We start from the raw sequence: 24,609 nt of genomic DNA, 5'->3' as shown, positions 1-24,609 counted from the left end.
TAGCACTAAGAAGAAAATGAACATCGCTAGGATTAGAACTAACTCTCATGAGCTTCGGAGTGAGACCAGACGGTGGTCTACTCCCAAGGCTCCCGGGACAATAAAATTTGTTAGATTTGTGATACTAAGAAGGTGGAAGATGAAAATCACTTCCTTTTAGATGGCCTAACTCTTGCCCACATCTGCTCTCAATTCCCTATCATTAGCCACACCTCCAATCTTCTTGACTTATTAAGCCAACCCAACTATAGCGATCTTGGAATGCTTCTTTCCCTGCTCTTTAATCACAGAAACGAGATTTTGAAGAATGACAATTAGATTCTCTTTTCTTAAGGTCTGATAGACCACATTGGTCTTAGTGGACGTTAATCATCATCATCATATTTTTTTTATATTAAATTTAGATAAAAATTTGATAATTATTTCTTACATTGATTTTTTCTTTTTTAATAATATATTTTAAAAATAAAAATATAACAGTTCACGGGGTTTTGGATAGATAGGGATTGGGTGGTCTGTTAAGGCACTCTTTGAGTAACATCACTAGTTCAATTCCCTACCCTCATTTGGGTGATATATTGAACATGATGAAGATATAGCCCCACCAAGCTTAATATATATATATTTCAGATTTTTTAAAATTAATTAACACTTTTAATTTAACATTTATAATACATTTTTTATTATTAAATTACTATTTTTAATTTCATTATTATAGTTTATTAATATTATATATTTTTAAAAATTTGGTAGGCCTACATCATCATCATGTCCAATATATCACCCTTATCCTAATCACTTTACATCAAAAAATACCTTAACAAAACACATAAACACCCTGTATCCAAAACGCTATAAACAATTTATTAATATTATATCATTTCACATATATTCGTATTAAATTATAAAATATATTTTTGTTTTCCCTCAAAACAATTAATTAATAAATAATCAACATCACATACCCTAAAACTCTATTGTAATAAAAGCTATAATTCTAATATTATTTATTATAATAAAAACTATAATTCTAACCTTATTTACTATATATAAAATTAATTAACCTCACATACCCTAGAACTCTAGTGTAATAAAAGCTATAACTCGAATATTATTTATTATAATAAAAATTATATCTCTAACCTTATTTACTATATATAAAAAAATTATAATCTAAAAGTTATAAGATTCGATTCTTTTAAAACTTATCAAATTATCCAAAAGGGATAAGGGATTTTGCACCTTTCACCTAAAATCTAATTAGAAATCTTTTAATTAATGAAATTGCAGATTTTACATATTATTATTACACAATTTAATAACTATAAAATTATTAAAATAAGTGCATGCATTCATTAATTAGAATATTGAATATAATAATTTTAATAAATTTTAATTAAATTTTAATAATAATAAATTAAAAAAAATTAATATTATAAATATATATATAATGAATTTTTAAAGTGTACTTTAAATGTGAAAGGAATTTTGGATCATAAAGGTACAAAAATAATTTTCCTTTCAAATAAAAAGCTAAAGTTACCTATATAAAAGTTAAAAGGAGGAATTAAATATGAACTCTGAAATGATGTTCATCCCCTTTTACAAAAAGCATATACCACTAAATCTATGGCCTTTACCCAACATTTTTAACCACATTGTTCCCCATGCATGTTGAGATTTGGAGCACCAACCTCATTGGCCACACTCCATTTATGCACCCTAGGGCTCCTCCTTTCTCTTAATGAGCAAGAGTGGGACCCAATTTTCCCTGTTACTTTTCAAAAGCTGCATATTCCTTTTTGTCTTTTACTCTACAAAATCCCATAAAAGCTATAAGATATCATGAGCCTATCCCTTGGTGGTGGGCAAAACCATAAATGCAAATTGCGTGTATCCTCCTACCATTTTAAAACCAATAGGATGGGAGACTCTCCACATCAAGTTCACCAAACAATAGTCCCACCACGGCCAAATTTATTTTAAATAATGCAAAGATTCCTTCATAGTCGTGTAAACTTTAACTCCAAACTTTCTAGATGATGCAATGCCAAATTTATTTTAAATGAAGCAAAGTTTTTCTTCAAAATCTAATGTATACATTTTGGTTATTTTAGATGACGCAATGCTAAATTTAATTTAAATGATATAAATACTATATTTTTAAATTAATCACATCATTAAAATTTAGTCAATATTTTAAATCTTTATTAAAAAATTAAATCAATGACAAAGTCATATAGTCATATTCAAAACATGAGACAACCCAACAATTCAAAACCTTCTAGACAACCCGAGAAATTGAATGCCACCCATACCTTTTTAGAAGTTGACCAAAGAGTTCCAACAAAAGATCTAAGTGCCAATGTTGGTCATGGATGTTACGGTCCATCCATTAACACGTTAATGGATTATTATTTTTCATATATACGTGTGGATGGTTTGACTGACCATTTCTTTTTCAGGTTGTGTACACGTTACTTTAATGGGCGAGGCTTGTTTAAAAAATGAAAGTTACTATTAAAGGAAAATAACATTTCATAATAATAATAATAGCTATAATTTTTTTAATAATATATTATTATTATTATTAAATTAATTTATAAAATTTAGTTTTTAAATTAATTGAATTATATTATTTATTTATTTTTAAATAAATGTGAGTTTGAAAATATAATTAATTATTATAATTTTTTTTTTATAAAAAGGTATTTGTAAATATTTTAATGTGAATTTAAGAGTGGTTTTTAATTATTTTTTTAAAGTAAATTAATAAGTAATTAAATTTCTGTATCTAGGTTTCTATCATTTATAATGAATTAAGTAAAGTAATTAAACTTAATTTTTGTGATGTGTTTATTTTTTTGGCCAAGTAAATTTTTGTTTTAATCATTGTTTTTTTATTTATATATTTATTTTAATTTCAATATTTTGATAATTTGATTTATTTTAAAATAAGTTAATAATTTGAAGAGGAATTTCTTGGGTCAAAGTTTCTATTAATTTTGTGGAATTATAATTTTTGACAAAATTCATATCAAGATCTGGGAAATCTTTTCACTGAAGTTTAGTTTATCCACTTATTATAAATAAAAATTCAAGTAAACAATTTTATTATAAAAATGGGCTTATTTCATACCTTTTATGTGAGGTATATATATGATATTAGGTGCCATCCAACCCATAATAGAAGAGATGTTAAACAAAATAAAACCAGCTTAGATCCATCTTAATTTCAGATCTACTTAGTGCCAAGAGAGATCAAATCTCTTTTTACTTTAAAAGAAGTTTGCACCTCAAGAGATTTGATCATTCTGTGTGCTTAATAGATCCAAAATTATCATGGATTTAGGTTCCTTTAATTATTAATAATTTTTATTTTTATTTTTATGTAACTCAAAATGTTCTAATTAATATACTTTTTTGTAAGTTTGGCAAGAATACATCTTCATCATGTCCCATATATCACCCCGATCAGGCGGGGAATTGAAGGTGACTTTACATCAAGGAGTGCCTTAACATAGCACCTGATCATGGTCTATCCAAGGCCCAGTGGACAAAATCTTTAAAAATTAATAATTATAATACTTATTTATTTATTTATGTTATTTGAGTGAGTCAAAATGTTTACATACCATAATGGAACATGCCACATCTCTTCTATATTGTGTTGGAGAACGTCTATAGGTACAATTAAAATTTGATCCCTCTTGAACCTTGGTAGATCTTAAGATAGATCTAGGTTGATTTAATTCCCCTTTTAAATGAAATTGAAGAATTGAAAGAAAACATAAATATGACTTAAAGAGATATGAAAATTTATAAGATGTTCCCAATAATAAATTACAAAATGTAATAAACCATTTTAGAATGATTTTCCAATAAATATAGAATTTCTAGGATTGTAAAGAGAAGTTTTAAATCTAAAAAAAGGAAGAAGAATAAACATTTTATGTTTTTGACATTTTTCTATTTCTCATTATAAGATTTTGGTTATATAATCTTTGCGAAATTTACAATAATGGAGTGATAAAATTATTTTTATGATAAAATATGTTATTTATGCAGTATTAGCATTAAGTAAATCTATTTCGTTGTGATTATGATTTTCTTCATATTGTTTAAAATAATGATTATAAAAAAAAAGAAAAAAGATGTTCTTTAAAAGTATATATACTAACATAGATCCATCTTAATTCCGGATCTATCAAGGGGAGAGTGATCAAATCTATTTCCACTCTAAAAGAGCTTTGCATATCAAGATATTTGATCTTTCTAGGCGCTTGGTAAATCCAAACTTAAAATGGATCTATGTTGGTTTAATTCCCCCTTTAAATATCCTACATTCCAGATGAATACCATGGCTCAATACCATGGACCATTTTTATTCTTACGGAGTTATTTTTATTTTATTTTGACTGAGTTAAAATGTTTACATTACGTTAATCTTTTTATTTTCCTTATCCTAGGAAAGTTGATTGAGTACCATTTTTCATTTTGAGGATGATACTTTTGAATAAACACTTCCTAAACTTCCTATAACAATATACTCATTAAAAACTCAACATATTACTTTTCAAATTAATCTTGGATGAAAAAGCACTTCCTTTAAATCTTTGAACTATACCTAATTAACTGTACACATATTAATATTAAAAATAAAAAATATAATAATAAAATAAATAAATAAATTCAAATTTTGTATGCAATTTTATTATTAAAATTTAATAAAAAAATGATTGAAAATAAAATTCTATTTAATTAAATAATAAATTTTTTTGTTTAAAAGTTTTAACACATTTTAAAACAATTAAATCATTTAAATTAAAAATAAATAAATAAATAAATGATTAAAAAACAAACGATAATAAATTTTTGCTTTAATGTTAAAATTATAAACTTATAACTAAAATTTAATCTTTATAAACTAAAAAATAATAGCCCTTAAAATTAGATTTACTTACTTATTAGCATAAATTAAAATAAATCTTTTAGATATTTAAATAAAAAAAATTATTAATTTAAAATTTAATTCTTTATTTTTATACTTTAATTATTTTTTTTCAAATTAATTTTGATAATTTTTTTGAATGAAGATATAATTAAATTTTTGTATATTTTTTATTTTTATTTTTTGATAATTAAATAATGTAATTTTTGATAAAATTATAATTTTTTTATTTAAATTATATTTATATAAATTCAACCTTTTGAAAAATTCCTCATACATTTCTATAATTACAATTCCAAAATCTCTATCAAACTTCAAACAAAATTACCTTTAAAAAAAAACCAAAAACAAAACAAAAGTAAATAAAAAAATCTATACTGAAATCTATACTATTTATTATTGATATTACATAACAACTCCACAAAATTAATAAAGTTAAAGATTGTCTAGATAAAAAAATTACATTATTTAATTATCAAACAATTACATTATTTAATTATCAAAAAAAAATATTTTTTTGTTATTTAAATTATATTTATATAAATTCAAGCTTTTGAAAAATTCCTCATACATTTCTATAATTACAATTCCAAAATCTCTATCAAACTCAAACAAAGTTACCTTTAAAAAACCTAAAATCAAAACAAAGGTAAATAAAAAAATCTATACTGAAATCTATACTATTTATTATTGATATTACATAACAACTCCACATAATTAATAAAGTTAAAGATTGTCTAGATAAAAAAATCTATATTATTTACCATTCCTATTACATGACAACTCCATATACTTGACAAATGGACTTTCAAGATCGTTGTTTGACCCTAACTGCAGGCACTGTAACAGCTAGCATGTTAGACTCGCTAACCGGACTTCAAAACCATTAGACGAATGGTAAGAATCCGGCAACAAGTACGAGATCTAAGTGGTGCCCACTTTCCGAGAACGTCGACTCCCGATCATCGAAAACGGTCCACGTGAGCCAAGGCGGCGATGATTGGGCCTGAACTGAGCCATAGACCCCCACATTCTGCAGGTTCTTGCGGTTTACTTCTCCTCCGGGCCGTGAAATTGAAAGGCTGGTGTACTTACTGACGTGGGTATATTAATAAAGTCCAAGAATGGGACCGAACCTACAACCTCTGCGCACATACCAGCTTTAAATGTAGCCCATCTGAATTGCAGGTGTTCGGTTATAAATTAATAGAATATGCACCCAATTATTAGCGTAGTGTCTAGTTCTACTGCGGCAGTAGCGGTATCAGTAGTAGCAGTCGCTGTTGCATGTGTGGTTAGGCTCAGCAGAAGAAGGGTCAGAGGCAGGGCCATGGAGGGCTTAGACGAGGAGAAGTACACCATTTCTCAGATGAATCTGGATCAGGCTCCTGCACGGAGGCGAGTCAGGGAAGCCTTCATCCAAATTCAGCAAAATTTGGACCACTGTCTCTTCAAGGTGAGATTTAGCAGTGTTCTTTTTTGTTTGGTACCATTCTCTTAGGTGGGAAATCCCCAATTGGTGAAGGCGGACCTCATAAGTCATGGTGAGAATCCTGGGTGCTTAATAAGGACGGAATTACCCCTAAATTGGATGTAGTTATTGTTTATATATTGGATTATTAGGATACAACTTTAAATTATATGCATCAAAGAGTGTATATCTCTTCCACATTTCTTGTGCTTTGAAAGTATGTGTGTTGTTTTGATGAGACCAAGTTGCTTACAGCATCTGGAAGATACCATTTGAAGGCTCAACTGGGAGTCTGCTTGCTCTGGTCACAATCAAACTATGAGCTTATTGTTGTTTCAGTGAACCCAAGTTGCTGACACTATCAGAAAGGTGCAATTTGAAGTCTTGGATTAGAGACTACCTCCTCAGGCCACTATTAAATGTCATCCTAATGGTTTTTGGATGGGCATAATTTTCTAATGGAAAGAGTAAATTGCAGCCAGAAAAACATTGCCCCCTCCATGCACTATTGGAAGATTATCTGATCCTAAAATATTGTAGAAGAGCCCACTCTGACTCTTTGTGGCTTTGTTGGGTCCCTTCTAGGAAGGATGGTGATTTGGAGAGTGCTCTGGGTTCTTAGGAGCAAAATGATAGGTAGATCATGATGATTGGACATAAGGGTGATTTGGAATTTGGAGAGAACCCTGGGTTGCTAGGACCATTGTGAGTGAAATCATAAGCATATGGGCCATGATGATTGAAACTTCACAGGTGGTCGGTGCGGACTTCCCAAGCCACTGTGAGAACATGGGTGCCTAAGAAGCACCGATTACGTTTAAGCGTTGGGCTTTGGTAGCTCAAAATAACATTTTTAATATAAAAGATGCCACTTGAAGTCCTAAATCGGATCCTACTTCCTTAGGCTACCATTGAAACACCAGCCTAGAGTTTTTGGAGAATGATCATGATTTTTTGATGGATTAGAGCAGTCTGCACCAAAAAAACATTATTACCTCTGCCATGGAACCAGAAGATAATATGACACTAAAACACCATAAGAAGACCACACTTACACAGCATACAGCCAGATTGGTGTCGAGTAAGGAGAGTAAATCCTTCTAGGATATCCAGTTAATAATCAATTGAACTCCAACTTTAGGGATTTCATAATGAAAACTTTATATCTTATAGCTCATTTGATGTGAAGGTTTCAAGTTTGAACAGACATTAAATGACAAGCTAACGGATGTTGATCAGGTTGACTTACTTTAATGAAAGACTAAAGTTTAGATCTTTGATGCTGCACACAGAGCATGTGGGGTTACTGAGTTATCTCATAATGAGACGAAGTTATCAGGGATGCTAAGATAGAATTGAAGCGAAATTTCATTATTACTGGGGCAAGGTTTGACTGGATGTGAACTCAGTTTAGGTCATCTTAAGATTTATGGAAAGTTATTCATTTAGAATAAGTTAACGAAAAAATTGGATCAATAGATCAAAATTTTAAATAATACTTCCTTAGGTTACCATTGAAACATCTGGCTAATGTTTTTGGAGAATGTTCATGATCTTCTGATGGGTGGGGCAGCCTGCATCAGAAAAACATCATGGTCTATGCATGGAATCAGAAGACGAACTGACATTAAAGCACCATAGCAATAATGCACTTACAAAGCATACATCCAGAATCATAAAAGAGGAAGAGTAAATCCGTCCAGGATATTCAGTTAATAGCCAATTGATCCCCAACCTCCTAGGGGATTTAATAATGGAAGCTCTAGATCACATATCTTCCTTCTCAGTAGAAATAGGTTCCAAATCAAATCACATATCTTCCTTCTCAGTAGAAATAGGTTCCAAATCAAATCTTACTCTGGCTATTGGTTGAAAATATACTTTGAGGGTTTTCTTCCTTGATGCAAATTAAGTGTTGATAAAGTAGCGTCTAAAAATAACTTATTTGATTACCCTAGCATTACATGGAGCTTTTAAGCGATAAATCAATTCAATTTATGGGTGATAACATGGTGGTCACGTGCAGCAGAAGTTTGAAGTTACTATGACCCAGATACTTATAGGTAACAAAGTGCCTTAGCAGTAAGAGCTTTTTCAATTGTGGTTCACAGTCACTAAGTGGCCGCTACATCCACGGGTAATAATCTGGGCAGATCCACCCAAAGGGATCTATCCGCCGGCTTATCTGGTCGGGCCCAACCCCAAGGGTGTCTTGGAGATTTGACCCCGTGACCTTCCAATTGGCAAGGTACTTAGCAATGGGAACTCGACCAATTGAGCTATCCCTTGGGGCTACCTTAGCAGTAAGAGTTATGCTTATGTCGATAAACAATATCTTTTGAGTCTTTGACTCGACAAAGTGTTTTTGGATAACCCTTGAGCATTATGATAACACTTTTGATGATTCCTGAATGCTACAAAAAATAAATATGTTAATCTGTTTGTATTCTTAGTGACTCTTCAATTTGAAGTATTTTGGAGCCTAGAACACATTTGCATTCTAACATTTTATAGAAAGTTTATAGCATTTGAATAAACAAATAAGTGCAATGTAACTTGAATGGCAAAGCACTTGGGATTAATCAAAACTAATCACAGATTCACAAGTTGAAAGTTTGAAACCCATGGAGATTTGTGCTGTGTTGGTGATAAAACCTGATCCCCTACAGTGGCAATCCCTGGTTGAAATCAGGACATGGAGATTCCTATGAGTATATGCTTAGGTTACCATTTTTCATGTCAAATGGTTGACTGCAGAAAGAAATTGTAACTCCACTTAGATCAAAGCACTAATAGTTACCATGATGTATAATATAGTAGTTAGAAGCACTGTTAAAGTTTTTACTTTTTCAGGCACTCTTAAATTCTGATTTTGTTATTGCTTTAGAATAAATCAATCTTTCGGAGTGGATTGCAATAATAGCGACACTCTGTTCACATTGCACCTTAAATTGTTGTTTAGATAGAAAATTAGGAACTTGGAAGCCTTGGAAATTTGTAATACTTAATTTTTCTAAATGAACGGATAAAATTACCTAGACACAAATAAATGGCAAATTTATCAAAGGAGATTTTGGATGAAGTCCTGTTGCTGAAAAACATGTTGTCAATGAGTCTGAGTGACACTGCAGTTTGCATTATCTGAATGAAAACTTTTTTTTTCTTTGCAGATGGCACCTTCTGGAGTAAAGACTGAAGAGGTATGCTAGTTTTAATCCTTTAATTTTTTTATTTGCATTTTTATGGTAACAACTCAGTAACAACCATTTGCTAGGTTTTCAAGAGAATTATTGCATTTTGTACTGTTGGTCTTGATATTCTGGTTTGTCTTAGGATATCATTTATTCCTTAGTAAAAAATTCTGGTCTGTTACTCAACTATGGTAGGAGAAAGATGAACTTATAACCATAATTAACAAGATGGTATACCCATGAAAATGTTTTAATCTAATTACATTTATTTTCTGTCACTCCGAATGCTGCTCTTAGATCTTATTTATATGCTACTCCGAATGGCAACAATCTCCCCGTAAACTGTAAATTTTTTGATGAAGTTATGGATGTTCCAAAGTTTTCCTCATGTGAAATTTTTTTAAAGCTGACAAATTGACTTCTGGGAAATGAACAGAGGTATGAAATAAATTCAAGAGGGTTAGAAATTTTTTCTAAAAGCTGGCTTCCAGAGTCTGGTACGGTCAAGGCGATTGTCTGTTTTTGTCATGGATATGGAGATACTTGCACCTTTTTCTTTGAAGGTGATATTCATATTCTTGGAAGTTATGCGGAAATTTGATTTTTCTTTTTAATGTGTTAGAGAAGTTGGTTATTATAGTAATTATTTAATCCAGGGAATTTATGGTGTTAATACTTGAGATATTGCAAAACTTGCAGGAATTGCTAAGAAAATTGCAGCCTCTGGATACGGTGTGTTTGCAATGGATTATCCAGGATTGGGCCTTTCAGAAGGCCTTCATTGCTATATTCCATGTTTTGATAGACTTGTTGATGATGTCATTGAACATTACTCCAAAATTAAAGGTGTGTAGTCTATGCTTTCGGATATTCCTGCAAACTTACACTTTTTTCATCCTCCTCTTCTTCGAACTACTTTCGTGGCATTATCAAAAGAGGCATGGTCCCTTTTCTATGTACCACACTTAAGCACATGAGGTTTACTTTTCAGTTTTCAGTTCGAGTTAAATTTTTATCTAAGAAACATAACCAAATTTACTTTAGAATAAGTATCTTTATCTCGTCCTCCTCATTTCGTCCACTATTTTCAACACAGTTTGATAATACACTGATTAGATTTTGACCTTGCAACCTGCATGTACCATGAGAAACATAAATCAATTGACACTTCATAGTGATTACAGAATATTTTCCAATTGTATCTTCTGATGTATGATAGGGTATGTGAGAATTACAGCATATTTTCCATAGGCAAGGTTATGCTGGCAACAAAAATCTTAGTTGGAGAAAACAAATACCAAAGAGTTAATGTACAAATGATCTTTATAAATTATCCTTTAATTAAAGACTTTAATCTTAAATAACTTTTTCTCATTAAATTATACGTGAAGCATACCAAGCAGGGCCATTTCCTGGTTCAAAACTCACTATAGAGAAAGTTCTGGTATATTTCTCTTAGCATCTTGCCCATCTTGAACTGTATAATAGCCATAAAATTTCTGCCAAAATCTTTAGCCCACAGTTCTAATCCTATGGGCCCATATTTCTCTAAAGTGCTTGCCAATCACTGGCACCATGTTCAATCCTGACATCCAAAACCATCAAAACTTAACAAAGATTGCATCCTTTGTTTCTTTATTAATAATCTTCTATCTTATGGTCCATGGAAATGTATTTATTGGCATTTGGATTCAAGTAAATTTTCAGATCTTCTCTAGATGTGTACTTTAAGACCTAATTTATTGGCTTCCCAAATCCCCTTTGTGAAAATATCAAAGGTGCAACTCTTCTTTTCATTCATTTCCATTCTTTTTGCAGAGTATTTTATATAAATGTAGATGCAACAATTGGTTGTTGCAAGATAAAGAAACAGTGTTCTGAGTGATAAATTTTAACAAACGGTAACTTCATCCTAGAAGTTGGTTCAATTGGTTTTGCTCTGTCCTCTGGCCCAGCTTTACTCCACTCTCTTGGCATCATGCTCTATCATCTTGTCATCAGTTACATTGCACGCCCCAGCTTTCATATATGTGATATTTCTCTTGCCCATCCTTGTTTTCTCATTCATCCCGTTATTGTCCCATCTGTTAAATTTCAGAGCATGGTAAGTGTTACAACTTATATATTATGAGGTTCCATCTTGTAATTTTCGTCACATTGATGGAGATTTGCTCCTAGTACTCTTGAAGTATTGGACTGACTTGAGGCATTCATCTTCATGGAGTCTGTTCTCTTCATTGCATTTGATCACTTGATGGGGATCTCTGGCTGGGGAATCTCACTTCTCTTGGGTTGGATGGTGATTTATGCTTGCTTCTTGGTGGTCTTTTCACATATGCTTGCCTTGTTGATCACCCCTTGGTTGCACTTCTGATGGATGTAATGCATACCATCTCATTATCATGGTTTGGTATATATGCTTATTTGGGATATGGATGATGTTTCTAGTCCCCCAATTGGTTAGATGATGATGGTTACGAGATATATATTTCATGATTGTTGGAATTTGTGGTATTATTTGATGTCACTTGGAGGAGGTGTTCTACATGGTCTTTATATGTTGGATGTGTGATGGGGGACACACTTGATGGTTGGATGGGTTAGCCTTTTTGTAGTGTTCCACAAGATCCTAGGGTTGGGGGCGTGCCCCCTTTCTTCCCATGCACCTAGGGAAATGTTTCCTCCTTCCCCCTTTTTGGGAAATGCAGAGAAATGCATGGAGAAATCTGTCCCCAGTGTGGGGAGCATGATTCCCAGAAAGGGGGGTATCCCTAGAGAGGGGAGGTGTTTGGACACCTCATCCTGAAAGGAGGACACTTGGGTGTCCCCCCTTTGGTTTTTTTGTCCATAAGGCCTAAAATAACAAATAAAGATAGATCTGAAGAGGATATAGAGGAGGATCTGAAGACGTATAGGGGAAGATCTGAAGATAGATTTAGAGGAGGATCTAAAGAGTTAGAAAGACAGAAAGACTTATTTAGATTCCCTGTTTCTCACATTTTTTCCACTTCTTGGCTTTCTTCTCTGATAATCTTTGTCTCTAGTTCTTCTTGTTTGTTTACTTTCTTTCTTCTTGCTCATATTTTAGCTTGACTGCACCACTATGTTTTTCTTATTTAATTGCAGCACAATAACAAGTATCTTTTGTGTTATTGAAAAAAATCTCTAAAGAGCCTAGTAAATTCCTAGCAGCAAAGCTCCTGCTAACATATTTTTCCCAACAATATATAATGGACAATGATGAATTTGAATGGGATGAATTGTTTACTGTTTACTATTTAATATATCATATTTAGACTCCAACATGATGACTTTACATGGGATGAATTGTTATTGTTGGAATTTTATCATTATTATTTTTATCTTCATAATTTTGGAGTGGGGACCACTATGCTAGTGACCCTGATGTCCCCTCATTCCCCATGAATTTCCCTAAATTTGGGGGGGTTTCCCACACATCCCCCATGTGCATTTATGCACTTCTGCATCCCAAAAAATTGGTGGAACATAGCTTTTTTGTTATGTTCTTTTATCTTATGGTTGATGTTGCCTTTTTGGATTTTCCTAGGTGATATAATTTTATAATGTCACTTTTGGTCAACATCATCTAGGGGCGAATGTGTTTCGTGATGTTTCATCATACAGGCATGTATGATGCATGATTGAAGGCATTTTGTCATGAGTGACTGGCTGTTCTATGAAATTTGTGTAGTGAGCATTTTGCTTGCTGGAAGAAAAATGGTTAGACAATTGCTTATCCACATGTACCATTTCAAAATCATTTTCAGCTAAGGAGCGAAGGTTTTTGCAACAGAAACCAACAATTTGTTGATTTTACGACTGCACACATTGTTAGTAAATTCTGGTGCTCGGTCTCTCAATAGCTTCTTGTTGACATATCAATGGGTAGATTAATACCTTGATCATTATTCCCAACATTGCCTTTAGCATGCCATATGATAATCCTTTTTAATTTAACAAATTCCTCGTCACCATTTTTTAACAACAAAAGAGTTTCTATTGACTCGCATACAACATTTCAACTTCCAAAACAACATTTTTTAATTGAAATACTTCTGTTATAATTGTTCTTAACTGTTGGTAGTAGTTCCACATGGTAATTCTAGTGCTAACAATTAATAACAGATTTTGATATGAAATTCTGTGGTTAAATGCAGCTGCAATGTTGCTGTTATGTTCCAAAAGGGACTGACGGATACTAATACTTTATAACAACATGAACTTAGCAGGTAAACTTATTGTAATAACAGAGTTAGTTATGGCAGGTATTTAGTGATATAAATGAATGTAGGTACACAATAATTTCAGCAATTTATTGTAGTTCAGCATCAGATCTGGTTTTAGCAATTTGTTCTACTCTAGCATGGTGAAACTTAGTAGCTCATGTAAATTATGCAGTAGGAAAAAAATGCTTGAAAACTAAAACAGAAAATCTATTGACACTCAATAACACTTGATAGTAATAAGACAAGATAATACTGTACAGGCACCAATTTAGAACTAGTATGGGCACTGCACTTGGCCATGTTGCCATCTCTCACAAACTATCCATGCAAAACATTCATCCAAACATATCCTACTCCAAGGCCTAAAAGCCTAATTATAGCTAATATTCCCACTTGTGCTTATTTATCTTTTAAAAGTGGAAAAGTGGTTTGACATCATAAATGCATTCAAGTAAATTTTATTCTAATATCTTCAAGTTCTATTTCAAAATTATTTATATACAACCTTTAATGCTTCTTTTTGTCGTACAAAGTGTCTATGCACCGCGATAACGCTCAGAGTAAGGGTTGTCACTCTTAATCCTTACTCTGTTTAGACTCTCTTAGAATGTCTAGGCACCACGACAACGGCTCAGATTGGGGGCTGTGACCCTAATCCCCTATCTCTCCATTTAAGTTGTCCCCCTACAGCAAGCAAAGGGGGGTGGACCCTACGGGAACAGAATGAAGGAAGACTAGTTGGGAACCAACCAGTCCGGGAGACACAGTTGAGTGACCAAATACTTGTTTAGATCTAGCAAGACTTAAATGATTCGATTTATACAACTGATACCTGCTATTACATTCAAAATTTAAATTATCACTTAAAAAGTTAAACCCCAGCGACTGAGCAAGATAACTGTACTCAAATTACTCTTCAGAGGCTATTATCAATGGCTAAAAAAATTTACACATGAAAAATGACACATCTTACAGTTTTTCCACGAAGAGTAACACTAGCGAAGATTAACCCCAAAGTCTTTCTTTATTATCCAAATAAAAATTACACGAGAGCTTGTCACTTAGCACACGACTCAAAGGTCGGATGAATTCACTGACAAATGACTTCCTATTTAAAGATAAATCCTCCAATGGCTAGTTCGAGTGATCATTGTCAAAGCAATATCGACTGTTGATGAGGATCAACATTTCTTTTAATCTCATCCGTCGAAATTTTAAATTATTGAGGAAATTCGAATTTTTCAATAAAATGCATTTTAATTAATTCAAAAATTAAAATTTTGAATTAATTTCCTCAAAATATTGACTTTGACTTAACCCTAGGGACCAAAGGCTTAAAATTTTGCAAAATAATTAATTTACCTTAGTCCCGGGACCTTCAAAAATTTGATTTTTTAGGACCGACGAGTTTTGCTTTTGGAAAATTTAAATTTACCTAGGATTAATTAAATTTCTGGCTTAGGATTTTAATTAATTTTTTAGCCAGAAATTTTAAAATTAACCTATGAGGGGATAAATTATGTTTTCCAACCCTCAAGACACTTTACATCATAATTTTCATATTTTTACATCATAAGGGGGAAAACCCATCTGTAATAGACACTCACAAACTACCCATTTTTGCGACACAAATATAATCCAGCAGACCAAGCAATTTGTAATAAAATAACCTAACCAAATAGTTATGATTATTCCCAAATCGCTTTTACATAGACTCGATCTAAAACACTAGGACTCGCCTAAGATCCCAGTGACAAAATCCATTCCGGCTTTGGGGTAATGCTAAAGGAAAACTCTGCCGACCATCCGAGAATGAATTGCTGAGACAAAAAACCTCCCGGAATGTAGATTGTTACCAGAAAAGTAGGTTTACCTAGGTAATTACGTACACGACATGGATCTGTTGAGACTATTTATATCATATACACTAAGACTCGCCTAAGATCCTAGTGACAAAATCCATTCCGACTTTGGGGTAAGGCTGAAGGAAAACTCTGCCAACCATCCGAGAATGGATCGGTGAGACAAAAAAACCTCTCAGAATGTAGATTGTTACTAGAAAAGTAGGTTTACCTAGGTAATTACGTACACGACATGGATTTGCTGAGACTATTTATATCATATACATGCAGAATAGGTTTACAATATAACATGATGATCAGGCTGATGATGATAGTTGAACGGCACAGACACGTCGATAAGGACACGTCGGTCAGGTGCTATTCCTTTTGCGAAAAAAGGGGGTGTACTGCTATGGGTTGTTGACACGTAGTGGTCAACACTTCTAAATCCCTGTGCTAACCGACTAATACAAAATTGGGTTTCCCTACTCCTTTTTAATTCATTGTTGGGCATTTCTTGTCAACCCTAGATAATACATAGTCTTTAGTCTTTGTGATCGTAGAAAAGACTTGCAAATTTTCACACAGAGAATCACTACATGTTTGGTTGAGGACTCTAACTGCAAACTTTTGCAATTGAGAACATTAGCTGCCAAATGGCTCCTACCAATGTGCTGCAAAGACAAAGACTAAAGTTACTTCGCTATTCAACAATATAGATTGAGTTTGGCTAAAAGGGTAACAGGGGGGATATCTACATCATACCACCTTTTGGCAATGTATTCAAAAGTAGGTTCATTGCATTGCTTCTTCCAATGGGCATCTAATGTGGGTTGAGTTAGACTTGGTTGAGAGGAATTAACGGAGGCAAAGCTAGGGGGAAGATGGGAAGTAGCTCTTAATGTTCTTCTTCTTTTTAGGTTGACTGTGAGACTCGGGAGGGGGAGTAACATAATGAAAGGGGTCATGTAGATTGGTGGAAGGGACGGGGGAAGAGTTTTCAAGTTCAAAATGATCACTAGCACTTGTTCTCATAAGTAAGAGTTGCCACTTCCCTGCAAATTCTTATTTTATTGTCTTCTCCCTAGCCTTATCCTCTTCAAAATTTTCAAACTGTCTAAGCATTTCTGCTCTAATATGCCCTTTTACTTCCTTTGGTGCACCACATGGGTTATTTGGTCTCTTACACTAGCCAAGTGTTGTTTCAACCCATGAATACCCCCCGATTGAGTGTTGGCAATATTTGCAAACGATTTGGTTATTAATAAAATCACAGCGTCTTTGATTCTTGGGGCCATGGATAATGGAATTTAAATGGAAAGAAATTTGCAAATTGAAGAAAAACATACAAACAGTTATAATGCAAACCCTATCTTAAATTTAAGAAGAAAGCTGGGCATATTTAGGAAAAAAGAGGGGCTGATTTTAATCTGGAAAAAGAAAATAGAGACAACATTCCTATCTGCAATTTCAGAAGAGGGAAAGCATACTTGAGATTGAAAAGATGGGCTTCAGCCTCCTCCCAAAGATGCCAACTCCGCTAGACAGCTCCAAATTATCTCCAAGATGTGGAACGAACTCCAAGCTTGCTGCTGCTAGACTACTGTTGAAAAACCATCATTGTTGTAGAACTTAGGAAGCTCACATATGATCACAAAAGGTTACAATGAGAGGTGTGAGGCAAATAAGAGGGGGAGGGTTCTCTTTATAGCAAAGTGATAGAGTCAACAGAAGGATTTTACCAATGTTGCAAACGTTGGCATTGGGATAAAATCGGCAAGCGTCTAGAAAACAAAAAATTCATAAAAATCGGGAAAATATCGGTAAAAATTGGCAAACATCGGCAAAATCAAGATACCATCAAAATATTAGTAAAAATCGACAAACATCGGCTAGGCCAAAAAATCGTGATTTCGAGATAAAATCGGTATGTTATCGAGATGTTCGCAACACTGGATTTTACTGTTATTTATAAAAAACAGCCTAAAAATCCTCTCAAATCTGCACGTGTGGGGTTGGTGACCTGCTCAGCTGGTTCATGACGGGACTGATTGGTTTGTACCAGTTTGTTACGGGTACCAAACTGGTACAAACCAGTCCACCGATCTGGGTTGATCCCAAGCCCTATTGAATTGGCCTCTTTGATAGGTTCCGGTTTGGATTGGGCCAGTTTTTTGGGTGAAATAGAATAGATCCCTAGACCTTGGACTCATATGTGGGTTGGTGATTGCATTGAAGTGATGTAATTTGGTAGAAATATCCTGAAATGAATCTGGAAGTACAGTTGCTCATGCATACAAAAGGATCCATAACTTTTTTTGAACTTAGGTGATAAGGCCTGTTGGAAACAAAACCTTGTATCCGTGAATTATACTCCCAAGTATGTATAAGAGGTGGTCACTTCAATCTCACTACCTATCAAGAAGTGGTAGTATGCTAAGGAGATCCTAGAAACATTAAAGACCATAAACTTAACTTTTTCTAAGTTTCACTATGAAGTGTACAAGGTCACAAAAACTAGCTAGGGCATCAATTTGTCTCTCTAGTCCCTTGGGTGGGAGGCCAAAAGGATCACACCATCAACAAAAAGGAGAATGATTATTAAGACATGGTGTAGAAGACACTGTTCTTCACCCCTGTATCTGCTCTTATGGGGAAGGAATCAAGCTTATCAATATAGATTCCAAACAAGGTTGGGGAAAGGGAACACCCCTGCTTGACTCCAATGGTGCAGTGAATGCAGTCAGAGAGAAATAGATATAAGGAGAATTTATTTTTCTAATGAAGTCATCAAATACATCCACATAGATTTTTTTTATAGACCATGTAATAAATCATTTAACTACTTCTATACCTAACCTACAGTTAACGTGGTTCATTAACTTCAGTTATCACCCTTTCCTACACCAGGATTCCTAACATCACTTTATTCATGGTTACCAATGTGCATGATATTGTCACGAACAGTTTTGGACCTGAACTTGGTTCCCTTAAAATCAAAGTTATTTAAATTTGGTTAATAATGATTGAAGCTAATTTTTTTTTTAATTTTTGCTTGTTATTGTTAATGGCCTGTAGGCACAGGATAGAATTGGATGAAGAAATTATATAGGATTTCATCAAGATCTATGGGTTTATCATCAACTATACTTTTCCGCATTTTACCAGATGATCTTCCACGGTTGGTCTCTGGATCACGTTATTCTCCAAGGCCGTTTTTCTGATCTGCTAGTGATCATAACTCATGAAGCTTTTCTTTTGTTGCCAAACTGATATGCAGTTACTTTTATAGAATTCCTTGACAATGGTGTCTGCATGTGCCTCTCAATAATTTCTGCTACTTTATGTAACGTATCAAAAGAGCAATGTTGTAAGTGAATCTTGAAAACTGATTTTCGTAGCAGTTCTGCTTCCTAGTTTAGTGATTGAAAAAACAGAAGGGACCGGCCTGCTCTATCTAAACTATAGAATAACTCTGATGGAACTTTTATTAGTTTTACAAATATGCTTGCAAATTTCTTTCTTTTAACTCTCTAAAATTGCAGGTCAGCCAGAGTACAAGGATCTTCCCTGTTTTCTTTTTGGACAGTCCTTGGGAGGAGCAGTGGCTCTGAAGATTCATTTAAAGCAGCCCAATGTATGGGATGGAGCTGTTCTCGTTGCTCCAATGTGTAAAGTAAATTTTCCAACTTAATACTCCTAAAATCAAACTTCTTGAGCACTATGAGCAAATATGCTCTGAGTTAATAAATGTTTTCTAACATTTTAGAATTTTTCTTCTCAAAAGTATCAGTTTGGGTTCTATCTTGTGACTTCTAAAATACATGTAACTGTTAGATTGCAGATGATGTCACTCCATCTTGGCCTCTGAAGCAGATTTTAATAGGCATAGCCCACATCTTTCCAAAACAGAAATTGGTTCCTCAGAAAGACTTAGCCGAGTTAGCATTTAGAGATATCAAGAAGAGAAAGATGGTTAGTTCTTCATATTTCTTGTAACCTTCTATAATTAATGTGCTTTCTGTATCTGACTCTAATTAAGTAACATTCGTACATTCTTTTGCAATTATGATTTATTGTCTTTTCTTATGGAAAATGTGACGCTTGTGGGAAAGAGGACCAAATGAATCTATGGTGTTAGATACTTTTATTTATTTTCCTTGTCTGTCTTAGGCTGCTTATAACGTAATTGCCTACAAAGATTGGCCACGCCTCAGGACTGCACTAGAGATGCTAAGAACTACGTCGGAGATAGAACAACGATTGCAAGAGGTGAGCCTTAAATTCATACGAATTCTTTCTTATATACAATTCTGTGGAAATTATGGACACTTGAATTCTTGACGCAGGTTTCTTTACCATTATTAATTCTGCACGGGGCTGCTGATAAGATGACTGATCCCTCTGTGAGCAAGGTTCTATATGAGAAGTCAAAAAGTGTTGACAAACAACTGAAAATATATGAAGATGCCTATCATGCTATTCTGGAAGGCGAGCCAGATGAAACAATTTTTCAAGTCCTTGACAATATTATTTCCTGGCTTGATGCACACTGTAATTCAAAACAATAGAATTTCTGTGCCTTTATATGGTGAACATGTGATCTCTATCAATTAAATATTCTTTTATGGCAGTGTTCAAATATTAGAATCCATATAGATTTTAGCCTGTTTGAACTAATGCTTTATTATCATTCAACCGAAATAAGTAATATGACTGTCGGTTATCTACAAAAGAAATTAAGGAAATCAATAAATCATAAGATGAGGCATGCAACCATTCCTACAAAAAATACAAAGCAAAACTGATTGCCAGAAAAGGTTTCATTGTCGACAATGTAAATGTGCATGAAACCTTTGAAATCCATTCGAACTTTGACTAAAATGCCAAGCATTTTGTGCACCATGGGATCAAGTTACACATCATAACATGCGTTTTTTCAACATTTTGTGGCTTTTATATATTTCCGTGAATAAATCAATCTGCTTCCATTAAATTTATCGAACTGCTGGGAAACAGAACAATTAGTACAACCTGCATGCATCATACACAAGTTCCAACTCTGACCAACTGTCTCAAAAAAAGCACATGTATAACTATGACAAGGACCATTATTTTTTGGACAATTTAATGTTATATAGATTGTAGATTTTGTTATTTTTTGGCTTGGAAAATGGGAACTTAATTATTAATACAGGACTCTGAAACATTGCTTACCATGTTTAAGGCTTCCAGGCCACTTTAGGATCACAATCTAGACATCATGGTGGAAACAGATTGACACAACAAACTTCAAGGGAAGCTTATAGCTTCCACTGTGTATAGCAGCAGAGTTGGAATTTTAGGGTCAAATTGTACTTTTTTGTCCAATTTAAATGTTTTTAAAGGTTGATTTTAGAGAGGAGATAATCAACAATGACGTTAGAAAATTTCCAAACTTGTAGATTTTATGGGTTGGAGAACAACCTATGTATTTAACTTATAGGCCCACTCCTGTGATCTTTCTTTTATATATATATAAATAAAGTACATATATATTATTTTATATAGATATATATATTTCCCTTATTACGAGGATGGTACGTAGGGTAAACCAGATTTCACAAAAGCACAAGGCTTTGTCGATACAAGGCTCAAGGCCTTTACAAGAATATACTTATTAAGAGCTCAACATGTCACTTGTTGGGATAGAACGTGGGTGAGGAAGATAACAATCATTCTTCCCAACAACCCGAGATAGACCCAATTGACAATATTATAGATATATATATTCATTATCTTTAATATTAATCATAAGACTTTAATTCCTTTGAGCACGAAAGAATTCATAGCACCATCCTTGTGTAATATTTGTGTATATGATATACAAAATGAAGTGTGTTGTGAGCTTTGAGTCTGAAGTCAGTTTGTAATGTCATTTTATCTTAACATGTATTTTCATCGAAGTGTTTGTCTTCAATACAAGTTATGATTATAGAGCCTTCTTATGCTGTTCTACATTTACTAGTATAATATTGGCTGTCATTTGTAAGTATATTTTCTTGTTTATTAAGCATATCCCAAGATCCATTTTAGATTGGTATAAGAGCCGTCAGTCATTAGAGTTATCTGTAATTAGATTTAACTCATTTGTATGTATCAAATTTCTGTGTCAACAGAAGACACAAAAGAACATTTGAGGAACTCTTTGAATTCTGAAACAAACATTTGATTGGAAGAGCATGACAGATAATAGTCAACGAGTTGCAAGGGGTGCACATCAAGGAGTCTACTATAGGAAAAGTTGTGATCATCTGCATCACCATCACTGGGGAATCTACTCAACTGGACCCTTTGTTTATAGGTTCTTTATTGCATTCCTCATTCAATGATATAATGGTTTTGCTTCTGAAGTTGCATCTGTTCCAATAGATGATCTTATTCCTCTTATTTCAGTGGCCTCTAAAGTAAGTACTATATCATTGTCTGTTGAAGAATTAGAACCGTTAAGTACTATATCATTGTCTGTTGAAGAATTAGAACCGTTACTCGTTACCCTAGTCATGTTTACCTCGTATGCTATGAAACCGGAATCGTCGCCTAGGCCCTACGTGTCCCGAATCCGACGAATCAGACACGATTCGGGCGGATTCGTGTCTGAAAATTAGGACACGTCGTGTCCGATTAGGACACTTCGTATCCGGAACGTGTCCAGATTTTCGAACACGAATTCGAAAATCAAGAACCTGCACGGTGTTATAAAGGTGTATTTCCCCATTCTATTTGTACATTCACTTGTTTAGTTTGATGTGGGTGTTTGGGAGCAAGGAGCAAAGGGTGTGGGAGCATTTTCAAGGAGATTTAAGCAACATGTGAGTGCTAGATCCTGTCAGATTTGATGATGGTGATACTATAGAGGGGTATTCCTCCACACTAGTAGATGCAGAGATGACTTTGGATACATAGGAGGAGGATGCAACAGAGGAGAGCAATGGTGACCATGATGATGAGGACAGTGACGCTGATTTTGATGATGACTATGAGGATTGATGACTCATGAGTCATGAGCTACCTACTGCCTTGAGGATCATATACTTGTAGACTTGTAGTTGTAGTTGTTTTGTATTTGCTATTTCTATTTGCCATTGGCATTGCACTACCTATGTAAACAGTAACACATTTTGATTTTGATGACTTAATGAGAAAACTACAATATCTTTATCTTACTATCTTGTCTTTCTCCTATTGGATCATTGATGAATTGAATATGTATTATAAATTTGTAATTTATCATTTATCATTTATGTCACAATTGTATTTGTAATTTTGTATGCATAATGTTACTTTGTAAAACTTACATCTAGAAGAAGATCTATGTTTGAATCAATGAATTTGTATCATGAACGAGAATTTATGTAAGAAATATCCAATTATATATATATATATATATAAAACATATCGTCGTATCTGAATGTGTCTTGTTCTGGGGGTTCAACATGTCTGTATCCGACACTCGAATCCCTGTATCTGTCGAATCCGAATCCCCGTGTCAGGTGACTTAGCTCGTATGAAGTCTCTTGATCTATTTAAGTTAAATCCTTTCTTCTTCAAAGTTCTAGCGTACTCATATATTCAAGAATGTGATTAATGCTTAAAGCAGAGTTTAGGTAATCACTTCTTATCTTTCATCAAAAGACTAATCTTCAAAAGTATAGGAATATTGATTACAAGTTTTTAGATTTGGTTTGTGTCCTGATAGGAATTATTTCATTATATTTGCATGGCCTTAATGCTTCAGTTCTTGCTTCATGGATTCCAAAAGTCCTTAATTTTTTGATTCCTTACTTGGAACCATGCAAGCACCATTACATGGTGACCCCATATATTTATCTCCAAATATCCAAGTTTACCTTTCCTATTCTAATATTATATATGTTTTAAACTACCACCTCTAAACCTATGGTCTTATAGATGTTTTAAACTGCCACCTCTAAACCTTTGGTCTTTCCATGGATTCTAATATTTTATATTTTAAACTTCCATATCCAAACTGTTGCTCTTTCCATGGATTCTAATATTTTATGTTTTAAACTTCCACCTCCAAACCTTTGGTCTTTCCACCAAGCATAATAGTGGAAGTCATGCCTTGGACTATAGAGTTGTCTAACGCATTACAAGTACCTTCAATCCTGTCATTTGCATGATCATTTGAAAGGAGAAAGTGTGGTGTTCTTCTACTTGATTTGATGTATTTGTAGTTAACTTCTTCTTATCTTGATTATTATAATGTTCTTTAATCATCAAACAACTGCAAAATAATGAAGATTAATGGGACAAGAGGACACAAAATGTAGGTTTCTAGCCAGGGTTAAAACCTTTCATCCCAAGAGGAAAACCCACAAGACTTATTCTCTTCTTATAGAATCTTCAAATGATGAATTCCAAGACCTAAGACCCAAGACCAAGACTCCTCCACGACCAAGTCAGCCTCTCCTTTGATGAGCTTATCCTTCACTAAGTCAACCCAAGTCAAACTTGTTTCACAAACAATTGCAACTTCTTTGACCACAGTTTCGGCCTTGCAATTATGACTGTAATTTTCGGCCTCCCTTACCTGCAACTTTCGGCTTGCACTGCGGAAACCCTAGATTGGCACGTGTGAGAGAATGATAGTGAATTCAGCCTCCTTTCTTCTTTGCTGAGAGTAGTTCTTCTTCCTTGACAGTTCGACTTGCATACTAGATTTTTATGACACCAAAATTTGACTTGATGAGAGGTCTAAAATTTCAGATTTGCGACTGCAATATATGCCCTAGATGTGAAAATTCCCAAAACTAGAATCTTATTGCAACGACTGATATTATTTTTTCTAAGTGATAAATTAATTCTTTAGTTTATTGCTACACCAACATCGACATAAACACACTGC

General features: G+C 33.6%; 1 protein-coding gene across 1 annotated transcript; it reads left to right on the top strand.

Moving 5' to 3' along the window:
• The first annotated feature begins 6,055 nt into the window (after nucleotides 1-6,055).
• On the top strand, nucleotides 6,056-20,343 carry LOC149178577 (alpha/beta-Hydrolases superfamily protein). Its single transcript, XM_089420390.1, has 8 exons — nucleotides 6,056-6,407; nucleotides 9,593-9,622; nucleotides 10,050-10,176; nucleotides 10,313-10,459; nucleotides 19,247-19,377; nucleotides 19,539-19,676; nucleotides 19,875-19,973; nucleotides 20,051-20,343. The coding sequence occupies exons 1-8, from the start codon at nucleotides 6,165-6,167 to the stop codon at nucleotides 20,270-20,272; spliced, it is 1,137 nt and encodes a 378-aa protein (XP_089276516.1). The 5' UTR covers nucleotides 6,056-6,164; the 3' UTR covers nucleotides 20,273-20,343.
• Nucleotides 20,344-24,609: the final 4,266 nt, after the last annotated feature.

Source organism: Pinus tabuliformis, chromosome 4_1, assembly GCF_031772625.1.
Source record: "Pinus tabuliformis cultivar Carrire ecotype Pingquan chromosome 4_1, CPIR1, whole genome shotgun sequence".
In the NCBI taxonomy this organism is placed as follows: Eukaryota; Viridiplantae; Streptophyta; class Pinopsida; order Pinales; family Pinaceae; genus Pinus; species Pinus tabuliformis.
This window is presented reverse-complemented; position numbering and strand designations above follow the sequence as displayed.